The sequence below is a fragment of the Lepus europaeus genome, chromosome 22 (assembly GCF_033115175.1).
Source record: "Lepus europaeus isolate LE1 chromosome 22, mLepTim1.pri, whole genome shotgun sequence".
NCBI lineage: Eukaryota > Metazoa > Chordata > Mammalia > Lagomorpha > Leporidae > Lepus > Lepus europaeus.
In genome coordinates, this window is record NC_084848.1 from 37561327 (window position 1) to 37586342 (window position 25016).

The following is a 25016-nucleotide window of genomic DNA, read 5'->3' on the forward strand; positions in this document are numbered from 1 at the left end:
GGGAAACCAGGAGAAGCACCTGGCTCCTGGCTTCGGATCAGCGTGGTGAGCCGGCCGCAGTGTGCTGGCCATGGCGGCCATTGGAGGGTGAACCAATGGCAAAGGAAGATCTTTCTTTTTTTTTTTTAAATTTTTTGACAGGCAGAGTGGACAGTGAGAGAGAGACAGAGAGAAGCAAAGGAAGACCTTTCTCTCTGTCTCTCTCTCTCTCACTGTCCACTCTGCCTGTCAAAATAATAATAATAATAAAAAAAAAAAACATGATGCATGCCACGGCGTAACCATGTCTTTTTTGTTACCTGAAATTTCACTAAAATGAGTACTTACATGGTTAGAAAGTACATTCTCAGCCTAGGAATGAAAAACAGCCACTGGTTTTAATGAGTAAATGAAAGAAAAAAAATATTGGAGTCTAGGGAAGATGGAGATTTACTAATAGTACAAGCAATTAACAAAATTCCAATTGTTTATACTTAATAAGGGCTTTCTTAGGTTGATTGAATCTGGAAACCTGATCATTCACTGGTGCTGCAGCATTGGTTCTACTACCTCAGGTGACTGCTTACATGTGCTGTTGTGTTATTCACTGATAAAGCAAAACGTGGAGCAGCTCTTTGGTGGAAGACCTTGTGCTGTAAAGCATGAGGCTCTTTGTGAACATAGAGCCTTCTGGGGGATCAGATGCTAAACAGATAATGACACAGAAGCAGTTTGACAAGCTCACAAGGTTCATGTGTTGAGGATGAGGCTACCCTGGTGATGAGTCATTAGGTAAGTTAGAAAGATTGAGTTGTGAATTTAAAATTGTGTTAAACCATTTCCAGCATTATTTCACCTATCAGCCTAAATTATTACTACTTTATGAATTACAGTTTCTTCTGTGATCCATAGCAGAAAAGTATATACTGATCGTAATGGAAATGTATTCTACTTTGTATTTCAACAACATATACACTAATGATACTAAATGACTATTTTTCATTGCTGTTATTTTATTAGGTAAAATATAATGTAATTTTCTCAGTAATACGGTTTCCTGTGTGTGTGTATGTGTGTGTATTTGTGTATGTATTTTGACATAGCCTGTGTTTAGAGTTTGCACAGAGGTGGTCTTTGCTCTTTATTTCAGGAGCATAATATTTGTAGTATGTAGGTTACCTAACTGATAATTGTAAACTGTTTTTTGTATTAGCCTTTAAGCTTTCTAAGAAAAGTTAAACTGTGTAGCCTAGGGGTGGGTGTTTGGCATAGGAGTTAATATTCTATGTCTCACATCAGAGTGCCTGAGTTCAATTTCTGCTCTGACTTCTAAACCCAGCTTCTTGCTAATGTAGACCCTGGGAGGCAGCATTGATGGCACAGTGGTCGGCCTCCTGCCACCCTCGATCTGGTTTGAATTCCCTGCTCTGTTGCAGGGGCCAGGGGAGTGGGGGCTCGGGGGTGGGGGGTGCATGGGGAATTGAGGGTATTTGGGAAATGAACCAACAGGGAATGTGGGCTTTTTCTATATCTCTCTGCCTCTCAAAAAATTTTTTTAAAAACATATTGTTCATGTATAAATGCTTTTGTCAATCTTTCCATTGTTTTTCAAATATTTCTATGTTTTTCTATATGGAAATTAGTTGAATTGTAGAAACTTTCCACATATGCTTATGTTTTTGACTAACAAATGATTGAAATATAATCTAGGTGTCTAAGCTGTATCTTAGAGTTGAAACAAAGGCTCAGTTTTGTTATATCTGAGGGCAGTAAAAACATTAATTACACTATTGAGTGTACATTTGAGACAGTGGTTGTTACCCAAGTTTGCATGATTTTCTATGGCTCTTGCTGCATTTTTACTTCCAAAGCCTCATTTATTTTTGATTTACATAGAAAAAGTAACAAAAATGGAAAGGGTCTCAGTTTTGTGTTATGTATTTTTGAATGAATGTAGGTATTTTTTGAGACAGTGCTAAGACCTCATTGTTTACACATTCCACTCCCCCTCTTACTTTTAGTCTTATGACTTTGCCCATTATTTTGGGCTGATGATGGAAAAATTCCTCTTGAGTTTAATTTCTAGCTGCCTTTACTGAACATGTATTTCTTCCTGGATTTTTCATTCAGCAACATCTTATTGATTTGGATGACGATCATAAATTTTTTTGTGTGTTTAACAGCTTTATTGAGGTATTATTTACTTACTATAAAATTACTCATTTTATGTGTTTTTTAATAGGAGCTTTTGTTTATTTTTAATATAATTCAGTGTTTGTTTATTTTCATCTACTTAGCAGACAGAGAGACCTACCTACCTACCTACCTACCTGTGTTTCTTTCTGCTGACTTACTCCCCAAAATGCTGGTAGCAGCCAAGGCTAGGCCAGGCCAAGCCAGGGACCCAGAACTCTATCCGAGTCTTCCACATTGGTGGCAGGGATCCAGGTAATTGGGCTATCATCTGGTGTCTCCCAGGATACAATTGCAAGAAGCTGGATTGGAAGTTGAGTAGCTGTTACTCAAACTGACCCTATGTTATTTGAAAGTCAGACAGAAAGAGACAGAGAGAGGTCTTCCATCTGTTGGTTTACTCCCAAAATGCCTGTAACAGCTGGGACCGAGTCAGGCTGAAACCAGGAGTCTTCCACATGAGTGGCAGGGACCTAAGTACTTGAGCTCTCACCTGCTGTCTTCCAGCACAAAGTTAGCAGGAAGCTGGATGCAAAATGGAACTAAGATTTGAACCTACACAGTACAATGTACAAAGTGGGGCATTTCAAATGCCTTCTTAACTGATATGTCACATGTACACTCCAGTGAATTTTAGTAAATTTACAGAATTTCCCCCTTGTTTCCATAATACAATTTTAGGATTTTTCATCAGTCCAGAAAGATATCTTATGTTGATGTGGAGTCACTATACATTCACACTGCTAGCCCATGGCGATCAGCATCAGTCTACTTTTTGTCTTTTTAATTTTGTCCTTTCTAGGTGTTTCTTATAAATGAAATCATGATATGTGATGCTTTGCATCTGGTTTTTGATCAGCATAATGTTTTTGAAGTTCATCCATGTTGCAGAATGTATCCAAATTTAATTCCTTCTTCTTGTTGACTAGTACCCTGTTCATCATGGTGGGTGATTGTTGAATTAATTCTTACTCACATTGTATGACAATATTTGACATACAATATTTTGTTTAGCGTTCACCATGTGATGGGCATTTAGATGGTTTCCACTATTTGACTATGCTGAGTAACACTGCTGTGAATGTTCATGCAAGTCTTTGGGTGATTATAGGCTCTCATTTCTCTGGTAGATACCTCTGAGTGGAAATGTTAAGTCATGACGTTATTTATAACTTTAACAAAAACTAACACACCAATTTACAGAGTAGCTACATCATACACTCTTATCTGCGATCTAAGAGTGTTCCAATTTCTACACAGCCTCACCAACAACTTTTATTTTCTATCATTTTGATTATAGCTGCATATATCACTGTGCTTTGAATTGGCATTTTTCTGAAGGTTAATGATGTTGAGTATCCTTTTGTGTGCTCACTAGCCATTTGTATATCTTCCTTGGCAAAATGTCAACAATTTTTTTCATCCATTTTTTAGTTGGTTGTCTCTTTATTCTATGTGAAAGTTCTTTATATATATTCTGGATGGAAGTTGCTTATAAAATATAATTTTTTCAAATATTTTCTTTCAGTATGTATTATATATATATTTTAAGATTTATTTATTTACTTGAAAGTCAGAGTTACACAGAGAGAGAAGGAGAGTCATAGAGAGAGAGAGAGAGCTTCCATCTGCTGGTTCCCTCCCCAACTGGCTGCAATGGTCAGAGCTGCGCTGATCCAAAGCCAGGAGCCAGGAGCTTCTTCTGGGTCTCCCACGCAGGTGCAGGGGCCCAAGGACTTGTGTCATCTTCTACTGCTTTCCCAGCCCATAGCAGAGAGCTAGATTGGAAGTGGAGCAGCCAGGACTCGAACCGGTGCCCATGTGGGATGCTGGCACTGCAGGTGGTGGATTTACCCACTATGCCACAGTGCTGGCCCCTTATCATTTTTTGTCTTCATTCTTCAACCTCATCCTTTCTTAATTTCCCTCTTTCTTTTAGTCAGTTATCTTTGGTATTCCCATTTTGAGCTATATAAGATTGCTATTCATTCAGTTTTAATATTATTATTTTTTTTGTTCACCTCAGTTACTTTTCAAATATATATATATATATATATATATATATATATAACTTATTTGACAGGTAGAGTTAGACAGTGAGAGAGAGAGACAGAGAGAAAGGTCTTCCTTCCATTGGTTCACCCTCCAAATGGCCGCTACAGCCGGCGCTGCGCTGATCTGAAGCCAGGAGCCAGGTGCTTCTTCCTGGTCTCCCATGCCGGTGCAGGGCCCAATCACCTGAGCCATCCTCCACTGCCTTCCCGGGCCACAGCAGAGAGCTGGACTGGAAGAAGAGCAGCCAGGACTAGAACCCGGTGCCCACATGGGATGCCAGTGCTGCAGGCGGAGGATTAGCCAAGTGAGCCACGGTGTCGGTTCCCTCAAATATATTTTTTTAAGATTTATTTATTTATTTGAAAGTCAGAGTTACACAGAGAGGAGGAGAGGCAGAGAGAGAGGCCTTCCATCCATTGGTTTACTCCCCAGTTGGCCACAATGGCCAGAGCTGAGCTGATTCAAAGCTGGTTCTTGAACCAGCGCCCTCATGGAGCCAGGAGTTTAATGTAAACATTTCCATATAAGTTGCAGGTATTTTAATCTCCATGCTAACTGCCCATTCCCCATGACTCTTAGCTGTATTTGCTGAATATCTTAATTCTCTTGTAATCTAGAAGAGATACCATTCGATTCCAACTTTGCTGTTCCTGTTTCTCCTGACTTATTGAAGACACCAGGGCAGTTATCTAACTATAGGATTTTTTTTTTTTTTTTTTTTTACATTCTCCTTATTGTGTTGTTTAACGAGGTCCCTGGTAGTTTCTTTTTTTAAAGATTTATTTACTGGGGCTGGTGTTGTGGTGGAGCAGGTTAAGCCTCCACCTGTGACTCCTGTGTCCTGTCTTTTTTTTTTTTTTAATGAGGTTTATTTTTTATGTATTTGAAATGTAGAGTTAGAGAGAGAGGAGTGAATCAATCAATCTCTCTCTCACCCTTCTCTCTCTCTCTCTCTCTCTCACACACACACACACACACACACAGATATCTTCTATCTGCTGGTTCACTCCCCAGGTGGTTGCAAGGCTGGGTCTGGGCCAGGCGGAAGAAAAGAGCCAGGAGCTATATCCGGTCTCCCCCGTAGACAGCAGGTTCCCAAATGCTTAGGCCGTCCTCTACTTCTTTCCCAGGCAATTAGCAGGGAGCTGGTTTGGAAGTGAGGCAGCTGGGACTTGAACTGGTGCCCACATGGGATACTACAATCCCAGGCAGCAGCTTTACCCTGCTGTGCCACAATGCTGGCCCCTATTTTTATTATCTTTTAAAATTGTATGTTTTCATTTATTTGAAATTTATTTTTTTATTTTTTTATTTTTTTTAATTTATTTTTTTGCGGTTTTCAAGGTTTTATTTAAACACAAATAAAATGCGCACCCGAGCCGCCTACTCATTTTCTTCACTGCGCAGCCTGCCGTTGGGGTTGGTGACCCTGATGGCCAGCTGGGCCGCTCGCTCCACAATGGCTTTGCGGTTCTTGGAGGAGACGTTGTGAGCAATCTCTGCACAGTAGGATTTGTTGCACATCAGCAGCACCTCCAGCTCCTTGACGTTGTGGACCAGGAACTTCCGGAAGCCGCTGGGCAGCATGTGCTTGGTCTTCTTGTTGCTCCCGTAGCCAATGTTGGGCATCAAGATCTGGCCCTTGAATCTTCTCCGCACCCTGTTGTCAATACCTCTGGGTTTCCGCCAGTTACTCTTAATTTTGACATAGCGGTCCGACTGGTGGCGGATGAACTTCTTGGTCCTCTTTTTGACGATCTTAGGCTTCACCAGGGGTCTGAGGGTGGCCATGGTGCCGAGAAGGCCGCCACCTCCGGAGGCAGCGCCGAGGAAGAGAAGGGAAGGGATGTTTATCTACTGTTTCACTCCCCGGAAACTGGCAGTGGCAGAGGCTGGGCCAGGCTGAACCAGTTTGGGAGCAATCCAGGTCTCCTATGTGGATGACAGAGACCCAGGACTTGAGCTGCCACCTGCTGCCTCCCAGGGTGGCCTTAGCAGGAACCTGGAACCGGAAGTGGAGCTGGGACTCAAAGCCAAGTATTCCAGTATGAAATGCAGGCATCCCCAATGGAGTCTTAGCTCTGTGCCAGACACCCACTCTGTATTGTCTCTTGTAATGGTTGAAAATATAAAATACACCCATTTGGCCTATTTTTATGTTTTATAATCTAACGTGTTATATATCTAAATTAATAATTAAGGAGAAAAGGAAACTACAGAAGGTAACAACGAAAATTATTAACTACAAAGTTGTACAATTAATAACTGCAAATTGTTTTTAAAAGTTAAGAAGAAATTGGTGAGAGCTAGAAGAAAAATCATAGAACTTGGGTTAAAATGAGAAAACATGGACTATACATGGGGTCTTCTAAAAGTTTATGGAGAATGAATATTGTGACAAAATTGTGTGGATTTCAAAAAAAATATTGCATAAAAAGCAACTTAGCTTTTAACTATACTTCCCCACTGGCTTTTTTAGTACCCTCAAATAAGAAGTAGGGAGATTCATATAAATTAGAATTTGTGCCCAGGTGTATGATAAATATGTAAATTGCAGCAGTATAATGGTGCTATGTGGCTGACTAGCATTTATTTTGTGTTCTTATACTCAAATATGGCCCTTTTATTTTAGTTAACCAGTAGTTCATTCTTCTCAGCAAAAATAGCTGAATATTTTTATTCAGTTTGGTGTAAAATTTTATTTTGAGTGTTTATATGTGGCTGTGTATGATGAGAAATAAATACAGTTTTGGTTAGTAATCTTGATTCCTTTCTAAAGACTTAAGAATATACATTTATGTTGCAGAGCTTTGCAGGGAATAATTTCATTAGTTTTCTTCCTAAATTAGGACTTTTAAGAAAACACTGGTTATTAAAAATGTTTATTAAAAAATTAAAGGTGAGGGTGGGCTTATATATTTGCTGAGTTCTACTCTTGACATTTAACAGCTGTACTCTTTAAGGCTTAATTTGAATTTACTGATGAATTAGGCTTTCGTTGTTGAAGTCACATGTCAGAGACTATGACTATTATATAATATAGGCTTCAGTAATTAAACGTATTGGATCTATGGAATAGCAGACCCTAAAGTGTATTTTTAATATGAGGAATTTAGTCCATCTTTACAATGACTACAAATAGCAAATAGTATGAAAGTAATATTAAAAGGAATTTTCTTCGTTTTTCTAACAGGGTCAGCATATTTCATTGGCACCTGTTCACAAGCTTGAAGAAGCTCTCTATGAATACCAGCCCCTGCAGATAGAGACTTGTGGACCACAGGTTCCTGAACTTGAGATGCTGGGAAGACTTGGGTAAGTGTCAAAAGAGAAGTTTCCATTGAGAGTTCAGGGCTTTGTTGTTGCTTTTTCTTAAGTCACACATTAATATGTTTAGAAATTCAGTTTATAGAAATTTCAGTCTTTTGAAAAAAAAACAAACATGTTTAGTATGAAGTTTATTTGATACATTAATTTTTTTGTGGATTTGTTAGGTCTCTTGAGATTGAGACTGTGTTGCCTTTGTTCCTTGTTAAGGCTGTCCCTGGAAATATTGAAGTGTCTGTTCTTTTTAAGGTCACCACCTATATGTTTTCAGACATTGAGGCTTAATTTAGACAGTAGTAAGGCAGTAAAAGTACAAGTTGGACTCCTTGCCATGAAAAAGGGTAGATGTGTGCTATCAGCAGTGAGACTACATTCATGATACATGAGTTACAAAATACATTTTATGAAATGTTCTGATGTGCGGTAGGCCCAGTGGCTCAACAGTCACATTAAGTGCATCTATTTTGGAAATGAATGGGTTCAGTACCAGTAAAAGGAGATCAGACAGCGTGTTTGCCCCTCCCACTATGTGAGGACACGGGCAGAGGCACCAGGAATGAGAAAATGGGCCCGCAGCAGACACTGAAGCTGGCACTACCTTGATTTTGAACTTCCTCACCTTCAGTGTGGTGAGAAATAAATTCAAGTTCTTTGTGAGAAACATTATTTTGTTATAGTAGTCCTAATGGAATAGATTAGGAACATGATTTGCACACATTTTCTCTAATTTTGCTGTCTGCCTTAGTTTTAGGTTTTAACCTGGGTTTGGATTCATTTTGAATTAATTTTTGTATATGATGCTAGTTGAGGGTCCAACTTCATTGATTTGCTTGTGGATATCAGTTTTCCATGCATCGTTTTTTGAAGACTGACTTTTCACTATTGAATTGTTCTGGCATCTTTGTTAAATCATTGACCTTATATATCATAGTTTATATCTGAACTCTGTTGTATTGGTCTGGATGGCTTAAATGTCTGTCTTTGTGCAAGTCATAAAATTTTGATTACTCTAGCTTTGTAGGCATTTTGAAACCAAAAAATCTGAGTCCTCTTTAGAATTTTTTTGTTGTCTTTTACTGAGTCAATCCATGAATATGGGATGTCTTTCTGTTTGTTTTTCTTTAATTTCTTTCAGAAATTTTTTTGAGTTTTCATTGTGTAAGTTTTTCATCTGTTTGGTTAAATTAACTTCTAAATAATTTATTATTTTTGATGCTATTTAAATGAAGCTGTTTTCTTCCTTTTTTGATATTTCATTATCAGTGTATAGGAATACATTGGTATTTTGTATATTCACTTTGTATACTGCTACATTACTGAATTTATCAGTTCTAACATTTGCTTTGTAGCATCCTTAGGGTTTTCTACATATATTATGTTGTCTTGTAGAAACAGGTAATTTTGCTTTTTCCCTTCCAATACGGATTCCTTTAATTTCTTTTTCTTGCCTAATTGCTCTAGCTAGTATTTTCAATATTATGTTGACTAGAAGTGGGCAGCTGTACTTTATTCCTATTTTTAGCAGGAAAATCTTTCAGTATTCTTCATTGAATGTGTTGCTTGTTATGAATTTATAAAATATAGCCTTTATTGTATTGAGGTAGTTTCTATTCCTAGTTTGTTGAATGTTTTTATCAAGAAAATGTGATGAATTTTGTCAGGAACCCTTTTTTTAAGATTTATTTATTTATTTGAAAGAGTTACACAGAGAAAGAAGGAGACACAGAGAGAGAGGTCTTCCATCCATCCACTGGCTCACTCCCCAGTTGGCTACAATGGCTGGAGCTGCACCGATCTGAAGCCAGGAGCCAGGAGCTTCTTCTGGGTCTCCCACGCAGGTGCAGGGGCCTAAGGACTTGGACCATCTTCTACTGCTTTCCCAGCCCATAGCAGAGAACTAGATTGGAAGTGGGGCAGCCAGGACTCGAAACATTGCCCATATGGGATGCTGGCACTGCAGATGGCAGCTTTACCTACTATGCTATGGCGCCAGCCCCATGTACACTTTCTTTTTTCTTTTTGTTTTTAAGGATTTATTTATTTATTTGAAAGTCAGAGTTACACAAAGAGAGAAGGAGAGCCAGAGAGCCAGAGAGCCAGAGAGAGAGAGAGAGAGAGAGAGAGAGAGAGGTCTTCCATCTGCTGCTTCACTCCCCACTTGGCTGTGCTGATCTGAAGCCAGGAGCCAGGTGCTTCATCCAGGTCTCCCACACACATGCAGGGGCCCAAGGACTTGGGCCATCTTCTACTGCTTTCCCAGGCCATAGCAGAGAGCTGGATCGGAAATGGAGCAGCCAGGACTTGAACCGACGCCCATAAGGGATGCCAACACTGCAGGCCATGGCTTTACCCACTACGCCATAGCACCAGGCCCCCCGCCCCGTATCCTTTCTTAATCAGGATGATCATATTGCTTCCCTTTATTCTTTTAATGTGGTTATATATTACACTGATTTATTTTTGTGTGTTTATTGAACCATCCTTGCATTCCACATGGTCACAGTGTACCATTCTTTTAATATGCTGCTAAATTCAGTCTGCTAATATTTTTCTGAGGATTTTTGTATCAGTTCATAGTAGATATAGGTATATAGTTTTTTTCATCCTTATTGAAGTACAATTCAGAAATAATTGTTCATGTTCAAGATGTACAATGTGATGCGTATTATAGGATGAGTACCACAATCAAGATAATTAGTATATCCATTACCTCACATAGTAACTTACTTTCTACTTTTTTGTTTAATTTTGGGGTGAGAATGCTGATACTTAAGACCTACTTAAAAAAATTTTTAAGTATACTATACTTTGTTATCATTATGCTCTACATTAGGTCCACAGAACTTTTTTTAATCTCTTAACAACAAGTTTGTACAATTTTACCAACATTCCCCTTTTCTCCCACTCCCTGACCTTAGATAACCAATGTTGTACTCTCTGCTTCTGTTTATTCAACTTTTGTGCAGTACAGATTGAATTAGTTCACTGTTTATAACTTTAAAGTAATAAAGAGAAGTAACTTTGAGAAAGAAAGGATTTATTTCATCTTAGAGTTGAGGTTATAGGATTGGGTGGCCTCATAGTCTGGCATCTGGTGGAGGGTAGTTACAGCAGGGATACATCAACAGCCAGGAAGCAATAGAGAGAACCTGGACTGAACTTGAACTGAAATACTCAAATCTCTCAGAAGAACCCAACCCCAAGGGTGTGCCCCCAAAATTACTCAAAGATGTCCTGTCAGCCTGTCTCTCAGATGCCATCATTAGAGATTCTGACTCCAAAGAACAACGTTCTTTTTCTTCTTTTTAAATTTATTTTATTTATTTACTTGAGAGGCAGAGCTATAGACAGAGGGAGGGAGAGACAAATGTCTTTCATCCACTGGTTCACTCCCCAGATACCCACACTGGCCGAATCTGAGCTGATCTAATCTTCTTCTGGGCCTCCCAGTTCAGTGCAGGCCCAAGGACTTGGCTATCTTCCACTGCTTTCGTAGGCCATAGCAGAGAGCTGGATCGGAAGAGGGGCACTAATCGACACCCATATGGTATATCAGCGCTACAGGCAGAGGCTTAACCACCACACCACAATGCCAGCCCCTCTGTTATTGTTCTTTAATAAAACCTTGATAAAGGAAAAAATCAAACTATACTGCTGTGAGATTTTTAAATGGCGGTTACTGTGATCTTTTAAAGTTAGTTAACCTTGAGAAGTAGATGAAGAGTATGTGAACATTTCTTATTCATCAGGTATTATAAATATGTAATTATAGTTCAGATTGCACTGGGAGTACTATTGAAGTTTAGTCAAGGCAATGTGTCAACATGCTTTTTTAATTCACTGCTAATGAGAGCAAGTGTTTGGAAGTCTTCCTGCTAATTGACCTCAGGCTGTGGCATTAGTAGTTTAGGAAGATCTCATTGTTTGGCATTGTGAGACTGTCCTTATAGTGATCAGCTGCCTTTCCAGTTAATACTTCACTACATTTTACCCAAAGAAGGGTTATTTCTTAACTAATACAAATGATGAACATTTATAACTCAACTTTACCAATGTCAAATTATTAATTAAATATTACTAGAATTAATACAGATTATCTATTTAATATGAGCTCTTCATTTGCAACCCTATTAGAGAAATAAAGAAAAGATTTGTAGGCAAAGTGCTGTAAACACTTCATTGCTGTTTTTGTTTTCCTCTATGTATTTCAGCAGATACAGATAATATAACTTCTTAACCTACCCTTAAAGTTTCTAAAAATCAGTTGGCAGTTGAGTTATAAACAAGGCATTGAAAAAAGATTTTAAACATTTATAATGATTTTACACAATTTTTTCTTGGATTCTTTTTATGAATTCATCTCACATTTTAACAAATTTCAATTTTGTTCAAATACTTGAATAATATTCAGAACGTTCAAAACTTATAAAGCCTTTTATGTAGCATATATAAGGTTTAAGCCAATGTTTAATAGCAGCCTTGAAAATATCATATGGTAAAGCATTGAAGTAGCCTGATATATTGTAAAAGTTAAAGCTTTACAAAATACAGTGTAATTTGTGTTTGACAACCTTGTATTTTCTGTGTAAATAAGTGTAATATAGGTTAAGTTGAAAAGTGAGAATGGCTGTCTCAGTTTTATGTGATTATTTTCACTGTAAAATTTTAAAGATAAAATATCTTTCTTTAACATACATTCTTCATTGTTTCTAATATGAATTTAAATGAAATTATTTGCTAAATCTGTAAAATGAAATTTCAGTCAGAATAATAATTTAATGATTTCACCTGGAACTTATGTGTATTTCTTTGTGGTAGAGTGTTGTTGCAAAATATACATGTTCATTTTTGTTTTCTGTTGACATAACTAAATGCAAGCTCTGTATTATCAGTCATGAAGCTTTAAAGTAGGATGGCTGTAATGTCGAGCTACATACTATTTTCTCATATATCAGTCTGATCAAGTCTGTTATTCCTTTCATTTTTTGTCATCATCTTCATGATCTGACCCTCTGCATCCTGCCTTTTTTAGGCTTAGTAGTTGCTAAGAATTTAATGATGGCTTCACACATTTTGGAATGTTGTACGTAATGTTTTATTTCCAGTTCCTTTTAAAAGTAATTAAATTTTATTTATATGAAAGGCAGAGAGACAGATAAACAGAGAGATCTTCTGTCCACAGGTTCACTTCCAGATTCTTGCTATGTCAAATGCCCATCTCTTTTTCATTTTTGGGACAGCATCCTCCCAATCATTTCTTTCCTTTTTTTCCTTTCTCTCTATGGATTGTTTACTTCCTCTGTCCCTTCTTCTATTTGGATAGTAAGTATTATTTTCCTTTATTTGTATGAGCCAGCCATGCTATGACTATGAATTAACCCTTGAAAATTTTAAAATTTGCTTTTAGTTTTTTATTCTACTGATATTGTTTATGATATAAAGTAGTTTAAAATCTCTGAGCAGTGAAATATATTGGTGAGGTTGTTCTACTTAGAAAGTCCTAAACCAGTGCAAAACTTTATATGTATTTATATCCTTATTTTTCTGTAGCTTCAATTGTTTTCATTTAATCTTTAATCTACCTGGAATTTATGTTAAGTAGGTATAAGAGAATCTGTACTGTTCTTTAACATAGTAATTATAATTTATTTAATCTTCATTTATGTGTTGCTGCTTTACCAAATATGAAATCTTAACTCAGAGTTTTTCTCTACTGTCCTTTGTTTTCCCTCAATTTATATTTCAGTGTTTTTATAGTATCACATTACTATTAATTTAAATTCATGGTATGTTTTAATATTAACTGGTGTATTCATTTCCTATTGCTGTATATCAAAATACCACAATCTTAAGTAGCTTAAAACAGCATCCATTTGGTATCTCAGTTACGACCAGTTTCTGTGGATCCTAAGTCTAAGCAAGGAGCGTCTAGCTCTGTACCCTCTAACTCTGTTTACACATGACTGCGTCCAGGTAGGCTTCTCTGGGTACTGTGGGCCCATCTGAGCGAGGTTCTGGCTCTTCTTTCAAGGTCATTCATGTTATTGGAAGACTTAATTTCCTTCTAGATGTAAAACTCTTGGTGACTTCTTTCTTCCAGACCAGCAGGAGGAAAAGCTCCTCCTCTGTAAGTGCTCCTTATTGATTAAGATAGTCCCCCTACCCAGATAACTTTTCTTTTTTATTATTTACTCACAGTCACTTATTTGAGAGATTAATTCTATCTGAAAAACACCTTTAGATATATAATATAATGACAGGACACAAATTTATAAACTCATTGTTTCATTCACAGTCAAGAACTGGAATTATGTGGCATGTACAATGGTGGGATGTCAGAATTCTGCCAGCTACAGTTGGGGTAGTCTTCCCTTGTTTCTTATCTTTTTCAAAATTTTCTTAGTGTTTTTATGTATTTACTTTCACAAATAAATCTGTTGGCAAAAGCAACAAACCACTCTTCACTTTCAAGTTTTCTATACACTTGAAAATTTTCATTATAAAATATTGAGAGACAAATAAACAAACCAAACTAAAAGGTACCAAACCATTAAGACACAGCCATCATTGCTACCCCCTAGATATTAACCAAACACTGCCATTCCTTTGGGGATTTTATTTGGAATTGCTTTAAATTTACAAATTGATTAGAAAAGAATGAATGTTTGACATGTATTTAATTTTCATATATCTAACACATTTTAATGAAAATTTTTGTTACACATGTCTGATATTGTTGAAATAAATTGTTTTCATTATATTTTCTTCTAGTTATTACTGACCTATATGAAAGCGATTAAATATATATATATATATATATATATATATATATATATTTGGTATGTAGCGGTTTTCCTGAACTCTAATAGTATTAATAGCTCTAGTAGACGAATAGCTGAGGGTTTTGTTTGTTTGTTCGTTTGTTTGTTTTTTTGACAGGCAGAGTTAGACAGTGAGAGAGACAGAGAGAAAGGTCTTCCTTCCATTGGTTTACTCCCCAAATGGCCATTATGGCCGCGTGCTGCACCTATCCGAAGCCAGGAGCCAGGTAGTTCCTCCTGGTCTCCCATGGGGGTGCAGGGCCCAGGACTTGGGCCATCCTCCACTGCCTTCCCAGGTCACAGCAGAGAGCTGGACTGGAAGAGGAGCAACTGGGATAGAACCGTTGCCTCAACCAGGACTAGAATCCATAGTACCAGCACCACAGGTGGAGGATTAGCCTAGTGAGTCACGGTGCTGGCCTATATCTAAGGTTTTATCTGGGAGTCACTCACCTGGATAACATTATTTTTAAAAATACTGTATTTTAGGCCAGCGCCACGGCTCAGTAAGCTAATCCTCCGCCCTGCGGCGCCAGCACACCAGGTTCTAGTCCCGGTCGGGGCACAGGATTTCGTCCCGATTGCCCCTCTTCCAGGCCAGCTCTCTGCTATGACCCAGGAGTGCAGTGGAGGATGGTCCAAGTGCTTGGGCCCTGCACCCCATGGGAGACCAGGAGAAGCACCTGGCTCCTACCATCAGATCAGCGCAGTGCGCCGGCCACAGCGCGCCAGCTGCGGTGGCCATTGGAGGGTGAACCAATAGCAAAGGAAGACCTTTCTCTCTGTCTCTCTCTCACTATCCACTCTGCCTGTCCAAAAAAAAAAAAAAAAATCATATGGAAGAACTTCATTTTTTTCTGGGAGATCCCAAGATGATGGAAGAGGAGAAGGCATACTGCCTAAAAAGGAAATATAACAGTGGGTACCACAGAAATAAAAAGAATCACCAGAAATTACTACAAAGAGCTATATGTCATCAAATTAGAAAATCTAGAAGAAATGGATAGATTCCTGGACATATGCAATCTACCAAAATGAAACATGAGCCATAAAACATAGAAAACCTAAACAGACTGATAACCGAGGTGGAAATCGAATTAGTAATAAAGACCCTTCCAACAAAAAAAAGCCCAGAACCAATTGGCTTCACTGCTGAATTCTACCAGGCATTGAAAGAACTAATTCCATTTCTTCTCAAGCTATTCAAAACAATTGAAAGGCAGGGAATCCTCCCAAACTCCTCCTATGAAGCCAGCATCACTCTAATTCCTAAACCAGAAAAAGAAACAATAGAGGGAGAACTATAGACCAATTTCTTGATGAACATAGATGTAAAAATCCTCAACAACAATACTAGCTAATTGAATCCACAACACATCAGAAAGATCATTCACCGGGACCAAGCAGGATTCATCCCTGGTATGCAGGGATGGTTCAACATTCACGAAACAATAAATGTGATATAGCACATTAGCAAACTGAAGAACAAAAACAATGTGATTATTTCAGTAGATGCAGAGAAAGAAATTGATAAAATCCTTTTTCGTCCTTTCATGAAGAAAGCCTTAAGCAAATTGGGTGTAAAAGCCACATTCTTGAACACAGTGAAGGCAGTTTATGACATACCCACAGCTAGCATCATATTGAATGGGGGAAAGCTGGAAGCATTCCCACTAAGATCCAAAACCAGACAAAGATGCCCACTTTCACCACTGCTATTCAACATAATCCTGGAAGTTTGTGCCAGAGCAGTTAGGCAAGAAAAATATATCAAAGGGATACAAATTGGAAAGGAAGAAATCAAATCATCCCTATTTGCAGATAACATGATTCTGTATATAGGGGAATCAAAATATTTCACTAAGAGACTATTGGAGAAAAATTTGGTAAAGTGGCAGGATATAAAATTAACACAAAAATCAAGCCTTTGTATATACAAACAGTGTATACATAAACATGGCTGAGAAGGAACTTCTACAATCAATCCCATTCACAATAGCTACAAAAAAATTAAATACCTTGGAATACATTTAACCAAGCAAGTAAAGATCTCTACCGTGAAAATTACAAAACACTAAAGAAAGAAATTGAAGGCAACACACATACACAAAATGGAAAAATCTTCTATGTTCTTGGGTTGGAAGACTTAATATCATCAAAATGTCCATACTACCGAAAGCAGTTTATAGATTCAGTGCACTTTGAATCAAAATACCAACAGCACTCTTCTCAGATCTAGACAAAAGGATGCTAAAATTCATATGGAAACATAAGAGACTCTGAATATGACAAAAACAAAGCCAGAGACATCACAATACCGGTCTCAAGACATGCTACAGGGCAGTTATAATCAAAACAGCCTGGTACTGGCACTAAAACAGATGTGTAGACCAATGGAACAGAAATCAGTCCATGCATTTACAATGAACTTATCTTTGACAAAGGAGCTAGCATCAGTTCCTGGAACAAGGACAGTCTTCAACAGATGGTTCTGGAAAAACTGGATCTCCACATGCAGAAGTATGAAGCAAGATCCCTACCTTACACTTTACACAAAAATCCACTTAAAATGGATCAAGAACCTGAATCTAGAACGCGATACCATGAAATTACTGGAGAACATTCGGGAAACTCTCTAAGACATTGGCATAGGCAGACTTCTTGGAAAAGGCTCCAGAAGCACAGTCCATCAAGCCAAAATTGACAAATGGGATTCCATCAAGCTGAAAAGCCTCTACACTGCAAGAGAAACATTCAACAAAGCGAAGAGGCAACTGACAGAATGGGAGAAAATATTTGCAAACTATGCAACTGATAAAGGATTAATATGCAGAATCTATAAAGAGCTCACGAAACTCAACACCAACAATCTAGTTAAGAAATGGGTGAGGCAGTGCTGTGGCTAGTTTGCTAAGCCTCTGCCTGAATTGCTTGTATCCCATATGGGCGACAGTTTGTGTCCTGGCTGCTCCTCCTCTGATCCAGTTCTCTCTATGGCCTGAAAAAGCAGTAGAAGTTGGCCCATCTGTTTGGGCCCCTTGCTCCCACCTGGAAGACCTGGAAGAAGCTCCTGGCTTCAGATCTGCACAGCTCCGGCTGATGGAACCATTTGGGGAGTGAACCAGCAAATCGAAGACCTTTTTCTCTGTCTCTCCCCCTCTCTGTCTGTAACTCTATCTCTCAAATAAATACACAAATAAAAAAAGAGAAATGGACAAAGGACTTGAACAGGCATTTTTCAGAAGAGAAAATTCATAAGGTTGATGGGCACATGAAAAAATGCTCAGGATCCCTAGCCATCAGGGAAATGCAAATCAAAACCACAATGAGTTTTCACCTCACCCTATGGTTCTGTATGGTTCTCATACAGAAATCAACAAACAGTAAATGCTGGGGAGGATGTGGAGGAAAAGGTACCCTAATCCACTATTGGTGGGAATGTAAACTAGTATAGCTGTTATGGAGTATAGTATGAAAATAGCTCAGAAAGCTGAAAATAGATCTACCATATGACCTAGCAATCCTTCCCCTGGGATTTTACCCAAACAAAAAATGAAATCAGCAGGTGAAAGATTTTTGTACCCCCTATTTGCAGCTCAATTCACAATAGCTAAGAATCAACCCAGATGTCCATCAACTGATGACTGGATAAAGAAATTTTGGTATATATACACTATGGAATACTACTTATCACTTAAAAAAAAAATCCTGTCTTTTGCAACAAAATTGATGCAACTAGAAACCATTATACTTAATGAAATAAACCAGTCCCAAGAATGGCAGACACCATATGTGTTCCCTGATCTGTGGTAACTAATAAAATACCTACACCATAATGTATTGAAATGAAATGGACATTTTGAGATTGGAAGATTGTTTATAGCCCTTGTCTTGACAGTTGAGGAACGTGTTTTTTCTTCATACTATTTGCTGAACTCTTTACTTAGTGTAGGGTTAATCTGATGAGTACAAAGTAAACTGAAAATGGATCTTCGCAAAAATTAAGAGTGGAAATAGGAGAAGGAAGGGGAAGCAGGGTGGGAGAGTGTCTGGGAGGGGGGAGAGTGGGGTGGGAACTATCACTGTGTTCCTAAATCTGTATATGTGAAATATGAAATTTATGTATCTTAAAATTAAAAGAAGACATTTATATCATGAATAACTAAGTCTTTTATTCTTTGATTTTGAGTATATTGTATTTTTTCTTCCTAGATAGCTACTTATTTAAAATAGTTGTGAAGAAGGGCCAATCAAGAAGTGATTTTGAACTATAAGTTCAAGAAATTTAAGTGTAATAAAATTGATGCTAATCTGTAGTACCTTACAAATTTACCACTTGAAAAACCAGAATCTGTTTAATTATCCTCACTAAATTATAATTTACTTACAGTAAAATACCTAAGTACATATTTCAATGAATTTTAAATGCATACAATAGCACCACCCATAGTCATGACAAAAAGTGTTTCTGTTATTTGCTCTCATTATGATTTTGTTCTTATCTAGAAATTGATCAGAATTTTTATATTAGTGGAAAATGTTACTTATATTCAAAGATTTCCACAAGACGATATGTTGTTTTTTGTACTGTTTCTTGTTTAAGGTTTTGACCTATTAAGTTATTTATTATACCTGACTTGCCCAAGAATAAAGGTATTTATTTAAGTTCCCATTTAAGTTAATATGTTAGTTTTACAAAAAGTCTCAAGAGCATCAGAAAAACAAAGAATATGGAAAATTTTCCAAAAAATACAATATCAATGTGCATATAATATATAATATATTTAATTTTTGTTATACTTGGTTTAAATTATGAAAGTATTACTAAATTAATTTTTTTTGCTAAGCCATGACAACAAAACATCTTTAGTACCTGTTTTTGTTGGCATTTGAAGTAGAAATCAACACATATATCAACGTGAACCTTTGTACTTAAAGTTCTAGTTTGACTCTAGTCTGGTAAGTTTTAAATCTTTTTTATGCAGTCATGGAAAAAAATATGTTTCTGCTTGAAGCAGTTGTCAAACAAGCTTCTTTCATCAACAGTCAGACACAGGGCAGCTGAATGAAGCTGTTTAGTCTGGAGCAAATGCTCATGAGATTGCAAGGTCACTGAGGAAATGTAATTATGCAGTGATTCCAGAAGTTTTTTATAGTGAGGACTTTAACTGTATTAAATCATAATACTAATTAAAATATATAAAGTGAAATATATTCCAAAATTAATCTCAGAAAAGCAGCACTATATAAAATAAGCTAAATTATAATAGTGAAATATAGTTTTAATTCAGATTTTTACAAGACCCTAAAAAATCAAGTTCAATTTATTACTGGAATTTGGTTATTCCTCCCAAATCACTATAAAATTCTTTAGACCCTGTAGGCCCTATTTATAATTGTCTCCATTGGGAAATGAAACCTCCTGGTATTTAGCCACAGTTAACTGAGAAAACAGTTGATTCTGTAGTGGTTCCTTTCCTTCCATTATTCATTTGCTTATCACTCAGCAAATATTTATGAAGTGCCTACCGCATACCAGTTACTCTACTGGGGGCCGAGAAAATAGCAGTGAACAAAACAGAGAAGAACATGCCTATTATCTTGAAATTTATGTTCTGCCGGACCAACCCAACAATAAAAATGCATAATTGAATCTGTTAGGTGGTGTAGTCATCGGGGTTTTCCAGGTAAACAGAATCAACAGGGTATATCTATATAAGTGAAGATTGATTTGGGTAATTGTTTCATTCTTCTGTGGAGGCCATGTTAGTCCCATGATATCCTGTCTGGAAGCTGGAGAACTAGGGAGCTTAAAATTTAGTCTGAGTCCAAAGCCCTGAGAACCAGAGAAGACAGGAGAGTTTGAGGCTGAAGGCCTGAGAATGGGGGTGAGGATAGAGGTCCCAGAGTTTGAAGACCCAAGAATCTGGAGTTCTGACATCTGAGTGCTGGAGAAAACTAGTGTCCCTGCTCCAGAAGAGTGAGTTTGCCCATTTTGTCCTGTGTAGACCCTCAGTGGATTCGTTGATGCCTGCCCACATTGGTGAGGGGGCTTCTTTTTTACTTATTCTGCAGGTTGAAATGCCATTCTCCCGGAGCACCCTCACTGACACACCCAGCAACACTGTTTTACTAGCTACCTGGGCATCCCTTAGGCTAGTCAAATTGTTCCATGCATTAATCATTGCACATGTTAACTAATACTTTGAAGACAAATGTAGCAGAATAAAGGGACTGTTACTGATGAGAGTTGGGTGTTGTTGATCAGGTAGTGATGAGTCGTGTGAAATGATACAAATGAGACAAAGAAATGTATTGTTTTATGTACGGGGGATAATCAGAAGTATCTCCAAGTGCAAAGGCTATGAAGTCAGAGTGTGTGAGCAAGAGGAAGAAGTCCATTGTGTCTGGAGCTAGACTGATTTTGGGAATTGGTAGAAGAGGTCACAGAGGTAGCAGATGTTTATGTAAAGAGTCAGGTTGGGCCTAGTTAGATGTTTTAGGACCTTTTAGACTAGGATCAAGATTTGGACTTTGACTTTAAAGGAGATAGAAAGTCACAGAATATTTTTGAATAGAATATATGCCACTGTGTGACCTACACCCAGAAAGATCTGTCATAGAAGAGTTGATGGCAGGAGGTGGTTTAGGGGCAAGGATGAAAACTTGTTGTGTCCTGATTAAGATGGTAGTGACTTGACCTATGCTAGAAGTAAAATTAGTAAAAAAGTGTTCAGACAATAAATATAACTGGGAGCAGAGAAAAAATTTTTGACAGATTGATTATGAAGGTTGTTAAAAAGATGATTTCAAAGGTTTTTATCTGAGCAACGAGTTCCTCTGAGTTTTATCTGAATAGCTACGTGGTTACTTATTGTGCAGGCAATAAGGATTACATTGTCTTTAGAGAATTTTTAAGATAACAAAACTGATGAAAAGACCACCTGTTTTATTAATCATCATGTAATGGCAATTCTAAACATTGTCAACTTTCAAATATTCCTTAGGTTTTTTAAATTGATTTGAGTTCTAAAAAATTGCATTGTGCATAAAAATTAATTCAGATAACTTCCAGTTTGATAATTAACCTCAAGCTACTGCCATCTGCTTTTCAACTTGCAAACTCAGCTATGTTCAGTTTCATTAAAAAAAAAAGTGTGGAGGGCCGGCACTGTGGTGTAGCTCGTAAAGCTGCCGCCGGCAGTGCCAGCATCCCATATGGGTGCCATTTCATGTCCTGTCTGCTCTCCTTCCCCTGCTACCCACATGGGAGACCTGGATCAGGCTCCTGGCTTCAGCTTGGTCCAGGCCTAGTCATTACGGCCATGTTAGCGTTGAACCTGCAAATGGAAGATCTCTCTCTCTGTTGCTCCCTCTCTGTGACTTTCAAATAAATAAGTAATCTTAAAAAAAAAAAAGAAAGAAAAACACTCCTTCTTTACCTTTATTTCATTTGCCATATTGTCTCCCAATACAGTTGCACTACTTTGAAGATTGAATCAATATTCATTCTTTCCATGGTGATCACATATTATTTGCAGCCACATATTATACAGTGATTTTTTTGTTTCCCTTCCTTCCTTCCTTTCTTCCTTCCTTGGCAGACTGACGAAGGGGGGAAAGAGATTGATTGATCTTTTATCTGCTGGTTCACTCTGTGACAAAGTGAGGCTGACACCATGTGCCTGGTACTCCATCAGGGTCTCACACATGGGTGGCAGGGGCCCAAATAATTGGGGCTGTCCTTCACTGCTTTCCTAGGCATGTTAGTAGGAAGCTGGATTGGAAGTGGAGCAGCCGGTACTTGAACTGGCCCTCCAATGTGGGATACTAGTGTCGCAGGTGGCAGCTTAACTTACTGCACCACAGTGTCAGCACCTCTTTAGATCTCTTATAATAATTACCTTCTGGGGCCAGCACTGTGGCATAGAGCTGGAAAAGCTGCCACCTGCACTACCAGCATCCCATATGGGCACCGGTTTGAGTCGCGGCTGCTCCACTTCAGATCCAGCTCCATGCTAATGTGCCTGGGAAAGCAGTGGAAGATAGTCCAAGTCCTTGGGCCCCTGCACCCCCATGGGAGACCCAGAAGAAGCTCCAGGCTCCTGCTTTCTGATTGGCCCAGCTCTGACCATTGCAGCCATTTGGGGAGTGAACTAGTGGATAGAAGGCCTCTGTCTCTGCCTCAGCCTCTCTGTGGCTCTGCTTTTCAAATAAATAAATAAATCTTTTTTTAAAATTACCTTCTCTTTTGTTTGCCTTCGTATTTTCCTTTGTCCCCAAGTAGCATCTTGCCTGCCTCATCAAATCCTGAAATCTTTCTGAATGATTATGAAAACAAAATAGAATCTTACCGTTTGTCACCATCTTCTGAGTATCAACTCACCATTCACTGTAGATGGCATTTACATGCTATTTTGGTTAATAGCTCAGTTCCTCTTGTCCTAGTGTTTGGCATATAGCTGCTTTGATAAATTGTGATGGGTTTAGCATCAGAACTTGTGAGATTACTACTTTATAAATATTTTTAAAATATTCTGCCAAGGAGTGATTAGATATCTTTAGCTTTAGAGAAAATTCAGTAAACTTTCAGGTCTTTGAATTTTACCTCAAAATTAATTTAGAAAGAATTCATAGTTAAGGAGGCAGAAGTATTAGTATTTTTATGATCCTATTTATTTCATTTCCTGTTCCTACCCCTGTATCCCAGAGATTTAATGGAGAGGAAGAAAAAGTCGATAGCTTGGATTTGTTAGTGAGAAACAGGAATGTTTCTGGTCATAAGCCATATTTGGATAGCTCTGGTCTCCCAGCAACTGAGTCAACAATAGGAGAGTATTTCTTGGGACGCTATGGTAACTTTTCTATGAAACCTCCATTCTTCCTTAGACAGGTTTAGTTGTTAAAGGCTTTAGCCTGTCATTTGGTTGAAGTTAATCTGACAGAGCCTGCTGGTGGCTCTGATAACTTTTATGTGTTGCATGAGCTTGCCTACTAGTCCTGGTTTCATAAGGTGGTTTTTGGAAGTAGGCTTTGGCCTGACAGTTAAAATGTTAACTGAGACACCCATGCCACACATAGGTGTGTCTGGATTTGATCTCCAGTCCCAGCTCCTGAATCAAGCTTCCTGTTGATGCACGTCTTAGGAGGCAGCAGGTAAAGGCTTAGTTAGGTGCCTGCCACCTATTTTAGAGACCTGGATTGAGTTCACAGCTCTCCACTTTGGCTTAGTCCAGTCCTGGCTGTTGCAGGCATTTGAGAAGTGAACCAATGGATTAGAGCTCTCTTTGTCTCTCAAATAAGTAAATAATTTTTTAAAGAAACCTTGACTTTTGTTTATTATAGATAATTTATCCTTTATCATCTTACCCCTCAATTTATATAGTACTTTAATGTTTAAAAATGTTATATTGATAGGCTATACTATTAGTATTTTCAGATTGTGAATTATGTTCGATTTTCTAAAAGTAGAATAAAATGGAAAATAAACTAGCCGACAACAGTGTACTCAGTAAATGTAAGTTGGTTTGTAAAATCTTTGTTTTAGGTATATGTGTTTGTATATACACATTTGCAGTGTGTTTTCATACATTTGATAGAAGTCATCTCTCACATTCTTTCTGAAGTTTAGGGAACATACTGTTGACTTCTAAGGGAAAGTATGTCTGGATGTAGGTGAGCATGACCTTAGGCAAATAAAGGTCTCTGATTTTCTGTTACAAGGTAGGTATCATAATGATTGATGGGATTTTCAGTTTCTGACCCTTTCAAGGAAAGTAGACATCCCTACATAACATGTTGGTCCTATTAACTTTAAAACTTAAAAGCCGGCGCCACGGCTCACCAGGCTAATCCTCCGCCTGTGGCGCCGGCACCCTGGTTTCTAGTCCCGGTTGGGGTGCTGGTTCTGTCCCGGTTGCTCCTCTTCCAGTCCAGCTCTCTGCTGTGGCCAGGGAGTGCAGTGGAGGATGGCCCAAGTTCTTGGGCCCTGCACCCGCATGGGAGACCAGGAAGCACCTGGCTCCTAGCTTCAGATCGGCACAGTGCGCCAGCCGTAGCAGCCATCTGGGGGGTGATCCAACGGAAGGAAGACCTTTCTCTCTGTCTCTCTCTCTCTCACTGTCCACTCTGCCTGTCAAATAAAAAAAAAAAGAAAAGAAAAGAAAAAAGACTTGAAAAATGCTTTAAAAAAACTTAAAATTTTTTTTTCTTTTAATTATCATGTAATACTTTCTTTAGGTGCTTTCTAATATTTTAACACATATATACAGCACATGCTGACAAAATCAGATAATTAGCATTTCCATTTTCTTTTCCTTATGGTTAAGCCTATGAATTATTCTCTCCCAGTTCTTATTTTTCAATAATTTGTCATTTTGTGAATAAGCAAATAGTGGAAAATAATATTATTGGAAAATATGTTATTTAAGAATGACACACATTTTAATTTTAGAAGTTCTTACTGTGGAAGTGTGTGTGTGTGTGTATCCAAAATTGGCTACTTCCTTTGGATGCGACAAACCACTGATTACTGATTACATATGAACGTGGAACACACATATGTTGTCTATGTTGAGTCCATATTTCAAAAAAATTTGCCAGATTTGAGCTTGTCACTGTTTTTTTATTCTTCTTGCATTT

At 38.0% G+C, this 25016-nt stretch overlaps 2 protein-coding genes across 2 annotated transcripts in view; one reads left to right on the forward strand and one right to left on the reverse strand.

Annotated features, from left to right (window-relative positions):
- Window positions 1–25016, forward strand: part of MNAT1 (MNAT1 component of CDK activating kinase) — a 231626-nt gene that overhangs the window by 137417 nt on the left and 69193 nt on the right. The window contains exon 7 of the mRNA XM_062181264.1: window positions 7421–7542. Within this exon, the coding sequence (XP_062037248.1) occupies window positions 7421–7542 (122 nt within the window). The remainder of the gene's footprint in view (window positions 1–7420; window positions 7543–25016) is intronic.
- Window positions 5562–6067, reverse strand: LOC133751382 (large ribosomal subunit protein eL32-like). The gene has a single exon (XM_062181413.1). The coding sequence runs from the start codon at window positions 6016–6018 to the stop codon at window positions 5611–5613; it is 408 nt and encodes a 135-aa protein (XP_062037397.1). The 5' UTR covers window positions 6019–6067; the 3' UTR covers window positions 5562–5610.